At 35.1% G+C, this 12,872-nt stretch overlaps 1 protein-coding gene across 1 annotated transcript in view; it reads right to left on the bottom strand.

Moving 5' to 3' along the window:
- The window catches only part of tox3 (TOX high mobility group box family member 3), a 60,176-nt gene that overhangs the window by 20,827 nt on the left and 26,477 nt on the right, over nucleotides 1-12,872 (bottom strand). The window contains exon 2 of the mRNA XM_046841098.1: nucleotides 1,874-1,939. Coding sequence (XP_046697054.1) covers nucleotides 1,874-1,939 — 66 coding nt within the window. The remainder of the gene's footprint in view (nucleotides 1-1,873; nucleotides 1,940-12,872) is intronic.

Genomic DNA, 12,872 nt, shown 5'->3' with positions numbered 1-12,872 from the left:
ATTTCATTCTTTATGGGTTTGACATGAACTCTTTGTGAATGTGAAGGGAGACAGATGGAGGATTGAGGTGAGAATTGGAAAAAAATATAATATATATATATATATATATATATATATATATATATATATATATATATATATATAACGTTATATATTATATACATTTAGATAGATAGATAGATAGATAGATAGATAGATAGATAGATAGATAGATAGATAGATAGATAGATAGATAGATAGAAGGACAGATGGACAGATGGACGGACAGACAGACAGACAGACAGAGAGAGAGATAGAGAGAAAGAATGCTTGTCAAAAGTTTGGAAACACCTTTTTCACTTTTGGGACCCATGCGAACAGTTAGCAGACTGTCTTACACCCAAAGATGGAAACTCAATGGTTTGGGGTTGGTTTGATGCAGGAAAGACTGGAAACTTATTCATTGTGAAATATATACTCAACCAGCATGGCTGACAATCACTTCAATGTCAACAACTGGACCTGACGTCACCAAACAGCAGTGAAGGGAAGCATATATCCAAGCGTAGCAAGCATTATTTAGAGAATCAACAATTACCTGGAGTATTATCTATCATAAAATGGCCAGCATATTCACCACACCTATCAGCTGTCTGGATGCCAAGAATAGGTAAAGCTGTTATTTATGCTAAGGGAGGGTTTTTTTATAATTGTTTGATCAAGATAAATCTTCATAATCTTAAGTTACCAAGTTTGTTGCATAAAAACAAAAGAAACATGCATTTGTCTCTTATCAAACAATATAAGTCTAGATGTTTTCCAAACACTGCATGTTGCTTTTATGGAGAAAATAAGTTGATTCTGAGTGCATCTCATTATTTGAGTTGTGGAGCCTAAATTCGGAAGAAATAGCACAAATAGCACAAATTTACATAATTTAAAGAACAAAGTAAAGAAGTAAAGTAAAGAACTTTGTATTTAGAAACTTAAAATTACATGGTTTCTGGGACATTTACTTGCCTAATGTAGGTCTGTCTAAATGACCCTAATGTTTCACTGTTCATTAATGTGAGAGAGAGAGAGAGAGAGAGAGAGAGAGAGAGAGAGAGAGAGAGAGAGAGACAGACAGACAGACAGACAGACAAATGATAGATAGATAGATAGATAGATAGATAGATAGATAGATAGATAGATAGATAGATAGATAGATAGATAGATAGATATTGTGTAAACAGGAATGTATATTTTTTTTGATTCTACACATTAAACAATTAATTTATATATAATTATATAAATATATAAATAAATATTTAGCAATTCAATAGTTATTTGTTACATTTAAAGAAGAGCTTTAAAGAAGCTTTTCAGCTGGAACTACAGTATGTAACCAGTGACTTCTAACAAAATGGAGAATTTAAAACTGCTGTATTATAAAGTAAAAAAACAACTGTGTAGGAGTGGGTTAAATTAAGTGCCACCTTCTCTCCTTTGCTATCTGTTTTCTTTTTTTTTCCACAGGGCTCGAATGAAAATATTAATGCTTCACACTTTCCAATTTATGATAGTCACTGCTCTATATGATATTAAAATACTTCTTCAACACCTTTATAAATATACAATGGTGTTATTTTGTAGGAATGTTTTTTCTCCCTTGTCAGTGATGAGAGTCATTGCAAACAGAGATTTCTGTTAGATGTTCAAGACAGTAATGACTTGAAATTACAGAAATAAGCATTGAGCCTGCAGAATAGCACAGAAAAAATCTCCAGTTACAGATCAATGAAAATAAGCTTTAGCTATTAAGACAATAAAACAAAAAAAATCTAATTTTTTTTGAGCACTTGCTCATGTTGGACATTGTTCGATGTTGTTGCAGCAGTAAGGAGCTACTTACATCTCCCCCAGTAAGCAGAGACCCGTTTGCATCAGCCATGTTCATGTAGTTATTGTTGTTTCCAAACTGCAACAGAAACACAGAAAGAAGAAATCGATGTTACTCTTTATTTACACATCAAGACAACAACAGCTTGAGCATAAAATCCACACAGATAGCTTTTGTGACCCATAAAAAGCAACCAATTGATCTATAAATTCTGTTGTTGGCGGTATTACAATACACAATCTTTCTAACATAAAGAGAAAGGGCTTGATCTGGTCCACTGTTCCAGTTCTTGGGTATATTCAAAAAACACAAGCTAAGTTTTGCATCATAAAGCGAGAAACATACAGGCACTGAGTCCCTGCACAAACAGTTTGGCAAACAAAATGGGAGTTCTTCCACTGCACATGGTTTTAACCAGAACCTTGAGGATATAACATATTTTAGTTAACTTTTCACCAGTGGTGGTTGATGTACACATTACTGTACTTCAGTGTATTTTGACTTGAGTAAATGTACAAAAGAACTTGCTTTTAGATGTACTTAAGTATCTCAAGTTTTAAAAAAGATTATCTATGTGAACTATATTTGATTAAATTTGTGCAATTCCATGTGCCGCGTTCCTGCACGTTAGATGAAAAATGTGTCAGATTTATAAAAGCGTTTGTAACTTTAGGGTGACAGTGCCAGTGAAAAGACCTCTAAAGCAACAGCACTCATAATGGAACTGGGTTGTCAAATCCAACAGTTTATTTGAAAATCTAAGAGAAAAGGTAAAGTTAGATCAGTTTAGAAAATGTGGTACAGTTAATACTTGCTGTAGGTAATACCTATGAAAGTATGAGACAAGATGTGAGTTTGGATGTCCAGCTTATGTAGTATTAGGGTCAAACTTGATTTTTGGGCAAAAATCTAAACATGGTTAATCCAAAGTCAAACAAAGATAATCCACAAACCCAGGAAGAAAACAGAAAACAAGAACTGGATTTTAATGTTACAAAGCAATTTACATCAATTAGAGAACAGAACATTAAATAAACAAGTGCTGATACAAAACAGGTTAAGACAATGTAATAACAAACCAATGACAGAACACGGGTGGAAACAGGACTGGAACAAACAACCAAAGCCCATGATCCACAGGTATTCTTACTTATCTCTGAGTAAAGGAAGAATACAAAAGATTAGTGTGGTCCTAAATCTTACTTGTTAAGACCCCACCTTCATTTTTCTTTCTACAGTGTTCAAAGAGATATTAAATAAATAAATGAACTTAAAGGAGGCAAAATTGCCAGTCACTGCGGTAATTAGATGATAAAATTACTTGAGATAAATCATAAAGAAATTGCCTGCATGTGCCAGGTGCGCTAATCTCCTGTGAAAAGATTAGATTTATGGCCTACATTCATCTCCACTTGTTAAGATATCAGGGTTTTTCCTTTTTTTTTTTTCCTCTCTCGGTATAGCGGGCATCACTCTGACAGGTAAGAACAATGCAACAGCATCATGAAGAATTATAGGGTGGCAGCTGGAGAGGCCCAAACAAAAAACTAACACTTTCAAACACACTTACAAGCACACACACACACACACACACACACACACACACACACACACACACACACACACACACACACACATATATATATATATATATATATATATATATATATATATATATATATATATATATATATATATATATATATACGTATTCATGTTTAAATGGATAAATGTTATATATACACACAGAAAAATACATAAAAAAGAATCTATATCATACATGACACAATTCTCACAACCCTCCTCCTTCAGCATTCTTATCGTTTTATGCTGAATAAACAATAGCAGAAGGAAAATTATGATCAGAAGCAAAAGAGTAGAGCTTTCATTTTTTTTTCTCCAGCTACCTTGTTATAGTTTCTTTTCTTTTGAGTGGTTAGTATGCGAATGTAATTACCGAAGGAACTGTAGCTAATCAACTGTGAATGGTATCCATTAATTAGTCTATGCCCTGGAGAGAGAAGAGAGAGAGAGAGAGAGACAGAGAGAGAGAGAGAGAGAGAGAGAGAGAGAGAGACAGAGAGTGTGATGCGGATAGAGAGAGGGAAAAAGAGCCAGTGTGAGAGAGAGAATGAGCTTAAATGTTCACGTAAAAATGCTAAAGCAATCTCCAGAAAAACACACCCACAAACACACACTTCTCTGAGCATCTGGTAGAGCAGGTGGCATCGGCTGATCACCTGACACAGTACCAGATCACAAAAAAAACACACTAGAACCTCAACAATCAGTTTAACATCTGTCCAATGCAGAAGCAAAAATGAATGGCCCTCTTCATTCAGTAAATCACTTATTTCATCTCTTTTGCTCTTCTCTCTATGTTTCAGTATTGTGTTATCGGTGAAGTGTTTCAATACTCCAAAAAATGTATAGGTGTGTTTATTTGTTGATTTTGTGTGTGTGTGTCTGAGTGTTTGTCATGTTAGTCTGAGTGTATGTGAAAGTCTGATCGACTCAAGCCTCAAGCCTGGCTACAGACTTCTAGTAGTACTTGGAAAGGAATAATAAAGAAAATGGAAATGGTGAGAAAAGAAGGACTGCAGCGCATTGTGGGAAGATGGTGGGGGAAGTGCATGGTTCATTTCACCATTAATGAAAGTGCAGCTACAACACTAACACAGCAAGTAGTGTATGTATGTGACTGTGTAAGAGAGGGCGAGAGAGAGAGAGAGAGAGAGAGAGAGAGAGAGAGAGAGAGAGAGAAAGAAATATTTGAGTGTGTGTGTGTGTGTATGCAGGCACATGTGTAAAACTGTGTTAGTGTGCAAACTGTCATTGCTCTAGGCAACCCCCCACCACCACCACCACCACACACACACACACACACACACACACACACACACACACACACACACACACACACGCACACACACAGACACATACACACATATGCACACATCTCAAATCTCATGAATATTAACCCAGAAACAAAGTACTCTTTTATTTCACTTCTTAAACCTGCAACTATTCCAATGACACAATCAACTTGTGGTGTAAAGTATAATATTGCGGTTAACTCACTATTGACAGCGGAATTAAATCTTGGAATTTAAATCTAAGTATTGTATCTACAGACCTGGTCATTGCCTACTCTCAATTATAATAAGATTCTAAACTCTAAATGAGCATTTTATTAAAGAATAAGCTTCTATGGGACTATAATACTGCACAAAAATGTTACAGCAGTACTTTTAGGACTGTTAAGACTACAAGTTAGTGTGAAAGTGTGTTACTGAGACCATAAGTACTTTATGAACTCTATGAAAAGTCAATTTGAGACTATAATTGCATTTGAATATAAGACGGTAATTACCTTTACTGTGAGACTATTACATTTTTGTGTGTAAGTTACTGTAATACTTCGTGTTACTTTTTGCTTACTGTGAGAGTAATTTGATGTGGAACTGTTGATTTATGACTGTAATTTACTGTGATACTGTAAGTTATTACAAGATTAAGTTATTGTGAACGTGTAAGACTGTAGGTTACTGTGAGACTGTAATCTACCCTGTTGCCATTTATAAAACCTGCATGATTTAAACTAGCAACAAATATTTATGTTACCATGGCATGAGTTGCATTTTTGTATGAAACAGTACCTCTTCACCCACTTTTTGTTCCCTAAGGCATCCTTTGGTGTCTTTATTTTGGACAAGGGAGATGTTTGATAGTATTTGAATACGTTTCAAATAAGACCTTAAACAATTTGAATGGGAGTTTTGCCTGCAATGCTCATCTTTATTTGTGACATTAGTGAGTGCTTTAAAACATGTGCTTGAAATAGCCACAATAATCAACATTAAGAAGCCAGTTATTGCAGTATTGATATTATATTATTGTAAAATAAAGAAGTAGCCATTGATAAATGTTCTGTAAAGAGAAAAAGGGATGGGTAAGTTTAGTGTGTAAAGGCTGATGTGTCCCCAGCAGGAGGACAGCAAGATGGACGCCAAGACACATTAGTGCTGACGAGAGAGAAAAATAATGACAGAGAAGAAAGGAGGGAAGTGGGTCAAATCAGACAATGAGGCCTCTGTAATTAATTGAACGAGGAGGGAATGTAGAGTACATCGCTAGCGCACAGTAACAAGAATGATACACGCCCCCAAACGGAATAATGGCTGAACCAATCGGTCCTTTGAGATGGACAGCAGAATAAAGATTGAGAAATAACTGTATGCTGTAGCTTGGGCCACAGATTAGATATTAAAATGCCTGGAAAAACATTTGAGACTGCAAAAAAGAAAAAATTTATTATAAGCTTGCTTCAGGCATTGTACTCGATCATTGCACATATAACCATTTCACACACAGCTGAATGAATAAACCATATTGCTAATATTACTGCAGATAATACAATAATATGCAATGTAATACATGATGACAATCCCAAACAGCAATAAGAAGACCATATTAACAGCCATTACATTATGCAATCTGTTATTGTCCTGCTTTGCGTTCGATAAAACTTCCATATCTTGCTTTATTCCTTTTCTGAACAGCATTTCATAACCTTAACATTGGAATATTCTTATGTAGTGCATGTCTGTGGGGAAATAAAATGCCTAGCATCTATTATCACACGTCAAATTATTTGCAACCCCTTCGGGCACAAACAATATTACATCCTATTCTATTGGTGGAAAACTGGGAAATATTTGGGGTATGATAACTGGACAATCTGATAACACATTTTTCGACATCTTTCACCTATTTCTATTCTTTCCATTTTTGCAATGTCTTGGACAAGCATGTCCAATAATTTTTTATACAATCCCTTTATCTAATCCTTAAAAGTTAAGAAAATGTCTCTGGCCTGTATTGCCCTCTGTAGTTGCAGTATAAACACTGCACATCTTTAACACTACCGCCTATGTTCAAGCTGCATTTACCTGGATGGGACCCACATGACAATTTTTGACATTCTGGAACACTGGCAGAATGCACTATGGAGAAATGGATACTGATAGTACAAAACATCAATAGTATAGTGTTTATTTATATAGTATCCATACTTTTGCATTTATGCTGAATAATGTATATGTATGTAATGTATGTAAAAAAAATTTATGTATGTATATATATATATATATATATATATATATATATATATATATATATATATACACACACACATACATACATACACAGGGTTATTATTATGCAATATTTTATTAAGGGAAAGTGATACAAAATTCCAGCCAAGTCACAAGTATTATACTCAAAATCAACTTTTATTACCTGTCTTACAAGTGTCAAGTGTTCAATGTGACCAACATATGACGATGCTTGAGAACTGAAGCAATGAGTCATGATATCGGTTCATTCTTTTTAAATAACCCTGTATATATATATATATATATATATATATATATATATATTCACTATATAATGCTAAATCTAAAATGTCGGAAATGTAGGTGTAAATCACATGGAGGTGAAACTAGTTTTAAAAGAAAATTGCACAACTGAGACATCTTTAAAATGTTAACCTTATAGAATGTGTTTAAAAAAATATTAATGCATCATGGTTTTGTTTTATCTTTGTTTAATTTAACTCAGTCAGATTTTACAAATTTGGTCATTCATTCACTCATTCAGTGACTCATGTTTTTCACTTACTCAGACAGTCATTCATTTAGTCACTCACTCACTCATTCATTTAACCGTTTGTTTTATTATCTTCTTTTCACATCTGGCAGCCAGCCAAATCGTGGCCTCTCCCTGCTCAGGGTGGAGGTAGGCACAGTGGCATTGTGGGTAAAAAAAATAAAGACTCAGTGGGGGTTGTCTTTGATTTTGAAGCTTTTTTCTCTGTACTAAATGTACTCTCATTTACAAACCAATGCAGCCCTGAGCATGTGCTGCTGGCCATAACAGATCACAGGGGCTATTCACAAGCAGCAGGCAGTCGCAGCATACACACAGACCCACACACAGACACACACAAGCAAATGCACACAAAAACACACATATGCCCACACTCACATACACACCAAATCAGAGTGGTACATTTGTAATCTCAGAAGGAGAGTGAAAGCTGGGCTGTTTTGATCCACAGGAGAAATCGATCGTTAAAACTCAGTTTAGAGTTGAATCATTACATGCTGACCCTAAACTCAGCGAGAGAGAGAGAGACTACTTTTAAGAGAATGCACTATCTCAATCTCTCTTTCACTTAGTCACCTTCTTACTCTTGTCAAACCAAACAAACCCATGACTAAAACTAAACAGTGGAAATGGACTGAAGAGCGACAGAAGCGGAGAGAAAGCAAATGAGAGGGAGAGAGAGAGAGAGAGAGAGAGAGAGAGAGAGAGAGAGAGAGAGAGCATGATAGAGCAAGAGAAAGAGAGAGAAAAAGACCCTAAGTAAAAACATGTGATAAGCAGAAAGTAAAGAGCTGATGTTATCATAAACCTGCATGCAGGGCTTGACAGTTTCATTCAAAGCCATTTCAATTCCCTCTCTCCCTCTCTTCTCTCTTTTCCTTTAAGCCGCTTTCATTTCACAAAGGGACCACTTTAACCCTTGACAGTCCAATTAAAAGCAGGTCTGATGTCTGATATATTTTGTATGTACTTGGAAGAGATTTAAATGGTACCATAGTAAATGTTATGAGTTTAAGAGTAATAATAGTTCATTTTTCAACAAAAAGTGTCTTGAACATAATCAGACTTTGCATAAGCTTGTGAATGCTCAAGGGAATAAACACTTCAAGATGTGCTGAAACAGAGCAAGGATCCTGTTCCCACCTGGAAGTTGATTATTTTTTTAAACTAGCACACCCAAGTGTTATATTCCTTCCTATTCCTCTTACATCAAAGTCAGTGTCAATTCTGAATTGACTAGATATGTTTTTTATAAACATAAGATAATTGTTTTTAATGGGAAATACAAAATGAATTCAACATTATTCATATTGGGGTTTTTTTTGTGTGGGTTTTTTATGTTTTTTTTCCTACCTGGCCTTCTAATGTACAGTAAGTCTTATTATAATAAAAGCTATAATAAGCTCTTTGTTCAGTAATTCGGTCATCAGATGTGAAACATTTGCTTAAGTGAGTTTAGGTAACTGGATACTGTAAGATGAAACCAAAGATTGTCTCATGTATCGTTCCTGGCATAGGCGTGTGATATAAAGCACAGCCGGGTAATAGAAATCACATGTGATCCTGTGCACTTGGTTGTGTTGTACAGGCTAGTAGCGAATATTTAAAAATGACTAACAATGAGATTCCTCAAAGGAATTTAATCTTAAAGTCCAACTGTGTCTTAGGTTTGGTGAAAGCTGAGAACTTTCAAAAATTCACCATAAAAGTCATTAAAAAAAAAAAACATTGAATGTGCTACAAATACACATTTTATTCCACCATTCAGACACTTCTCTCTTGAAGTAAATATGTCAGCTTGTCACTCATCTCTCTGAGGCCGATACCCTGTCAGTTAAACTTCAAGTTATAGCCTTTTACACCATACTCCTTCCATGAATGCTAACATAAATGTGTACTCACAGTATCAACACATGTTAATGCAGAGTACCCACTATAGAAACAACAACACAGTGAGTGCATTAATAAGCCTGAAATTTGCAGCATGAGCCTTTCTGTTGCAGAAAACACCTTTGGACTGATAAGAATTGAGTATTCAATAGATTTGTGGTATTAATATGATAATTATTAATGTTATGTCACTGCAGAGGGCTTATGTTTTGCCAGTTAAGTTCATAACCTTTCTTTCTTGTACAGTAGGAATTATAAACCCACAAATGACCTCCAAAATAAAATAAAGATATTAGCTAAGAAGACTGTGAATGTAGCACCAGCCCAACACATGCAAAATAAAATAAAGTAAAATAAATGAAAAGTGGTAAAGGTAAATATCATTATTTAATGTTCCCATCAAACACTCAAACAGATTGAAGATTTAAGAATTAATCCAGTGTACCTGACATTTCCTATTCATTATATGTACATCTCACAGTGAATTCTGCTGATGGAAATTGTGAGAGAAGACGTTGGCAGAAGTGGCAGCACGATATGGGTACGATGACATGAGCTGCCACCTGCTGCCTCAGCATCTGTTGCTCTGGTGTAATAGACCTGTTTCTAGCGGCGAGGCCATTTTGTCACGTCTAAACACCTCGAATTAATGAGAATGCCCATTAGCTCCTTGTGCTCCCCATCTCACGCTGCACACACACACTCAGACACACACACACACTCACAGTTGACTGAATCTCAGCTTTGATTTGGGGGAGTGTAGAGCTATTGGACATTCTACCACAAGAGGGTTCAGACCTGCAGGAACACTGAAGCTTTACATACTGGCACACATATACAAACACACACACATAAACACACACACACACATATACTAAGAGGCAAGCAATAAACAGTGATATATATCTAAAGTATAACATATACAAGTCAATTTGTTTAGTTTTCTTATTATTACAGAAATAGTTACCCTTGCTTTATTTTAACATTACTATATATTTTTTTATAAAACAATGGAAAAGCAATGTGAAAAGGACAAAAAAGTAAAAAAAGGACAAAAAGTCTTCATAAAGTCAGGTTTTGTCAGAAATCTTAAAACTATAGAATTATTATATAGAATGTATTATATAAACATTATTTGAACTTTATATATAGCTAAAAGGAAAAAGAGAATCGAGAGCATGAATAGAAAAGCAGGGAAACTACCAAGAGGGAAGTTCTGTAGATACACAAGTGTGAAAATGTCTCCAAAGCTCTTCAAATAAAACTACAGTCAGCCATGAACCATAAAAAGATTATAAGTGTTGTTTGAGCATTTTTCCTCCACTCAGAAATATGAAAGCCACTTTATGCACTATTGCTTTCATATCACGTTTTCATTCAAAGATACAAAATACTTGTTCATGTTTATTTTTTTCTTTTCCATGCTTCAAGTTAAAAAGAAAACACAATAGGACAGTTATCCCAGTGTTCCTGGCTGTTCTCATTTATTGCCCTTTGAGATAAGCCTACAGCCGGCGCAGTGCAGGGCCAGGTGCCGAGTCTCTATAAATCTGTGCGCAATACAAACTGCTAAGAGCTGAATCATATATCAGTCCATTATTCTGCCATGGCTTCAGTGTATTAAACAAATGGATCAGCCTACAGCTGCGCAGAGGAAACTAAAGAGAGAGAGAGAGTGGGGGGCGGAGGCTGATGGGGCAAAGGTTATTGTCTAATTTAAATCTTGGCTGCCTTCCCAGGCCTGTGCCACATTCCAATTTGTGTCCATGTAGCATTGGCGATCCTGACAGGAAAGCCTGCTGAAAATGGCACAACGGCCAGAAACTTGTCGAAAAATGAAGAGATCAACAGGTCGGAGGGAGATTGTCAGTGTGACTTGAGCTAATTAGTGTAAATTATAGGAACGTACTTATGCTTTTAATTGTTTCGGATCAATCCAGGACAAGCCTCCAACACAAATCAGCTTAAATATTTCATACAACATTTTTTTTTTCTTTTTATTTTGCCTCTGTAATGTAATGAAAATTGCCTGTTACTTGAAGACACAGGTTAAGTTTCAATTTCATGTTAAGGAACAACTTTTCAGGATTTCCACACAGCACGACAGGTGCATCTATTCAACTGGAACATGCTGAAGTATCAAACACATATCAATTACTTCCTATTCAGACTGAAAAGACAACCTCGCAACAAAAATACACTTTAAAAAAACACCCTAGCTTAAAAGTATCCCTTTTTCACACCAGTTTGTTTCTCCTTGCTGACAAGAGTAATCTGTTTGAGTGCTGTGTTCATTTATTTCCCTCCGTTACATTTATACCTGAACTGTCATCTTAAACATTTTACATTTCAAAAGAACAGAGAGATTATGATAGAACACATTCAGAGGAGAGGAGGGGAGGGGGAGATATGATACCTAATCTTCGCCATTCATTTCTCGTCATTACGGTGACATTTTAGAGAGCTCGGGAACAAAGGCGCACTAAGGATTCATTCAGTTGCAGTGTAAAATTATTCCTCAGGCAAATGCAAGATGATGGCGGAAAGATAGAAGAATTACTGGAATTGTGTTTTTTTTATGGATTTTGATGCAGGGAGGTATTGAAAAAGTTCCTGGCTTAAACAGGAAAGCTGTTATTACAAGGACAAAACACACTTTTAAGTGGAAATCATTTTTCTACAGCGGCAACATTAAAACAATAAGCAGAGGTTCTTCTAGTGTGGAAGATTCATGATGGAGAAAATGAAGCTAAAATTGCATTTATTGATTAATGATCTGTGGCAGATATTATCATAGATGTCATTTTTTGTTTTCTATTTTTTAAGTTTCAACCTCAATTTATATTTAATGTACAGTTTTAAACCTCCGGATTGACGCTGAATTGATTCGTACTAAAACGTATTGGTTTTGATTTGACTTACACCATGTAAAATAATCGCTTCTGAAAAATACAAGAACTACATCTGATTTAAATTGACTTAACTCAGGAATTTAAAAGAAATTCTTGTACATTAAGAAATTAAGAAGAGAATCTTGAAAGGAATTAAATTTAATCAACTTAAATTAATCTTTTTAAATAATTATAATTTCTAAGTTACTTGTGATAATATTGTAGTTATTCCATAATATTGCCCACTTATTTGTGAAAGCTACATATATAGAAGGGATTTGATTAAATATGTTTAATTCCTTACTAAAGTCTGTCTTTTAAAAATCTTTTGAACCAATGTGTATAATGTTTATTAATTAATTTGAAATTTTCTTGAAAATGCATTTCATGATGCACTATTAGTCCATTGGTATCTTTTAAATCCGTTGCGCAGTATTATAAGAAGTTAGTATACTGAGGTGTTTACCTCAGACTTACACAGTGCTTGAGTCCTGCCCTTGAGGTTGTAAGAAAAAACTAAATAAACAGCAGTATACACACACACACACACACACACACAC

The sequence above is a fragment of the Silurus meridionalis genome, chromosome 26 (genome assembly GCF_014805685.1).
Source record: "Silurus meridionalis isolate SWU-2019-XX chromosome 26, ASM1480568v1, whole genome shotgun sequence".
Lineage (NCBI taxonomy): Eukaryota > Metazoa > Chordata > Actinopteri > Siluriformes > Siluridae > Silurus > Silurus meridionalis.
The sequence above is the reverse complement of the archived record's forward strand: the minus strand, read 5'-3'. Positions and strand labels throughout refer to the sequence as shown.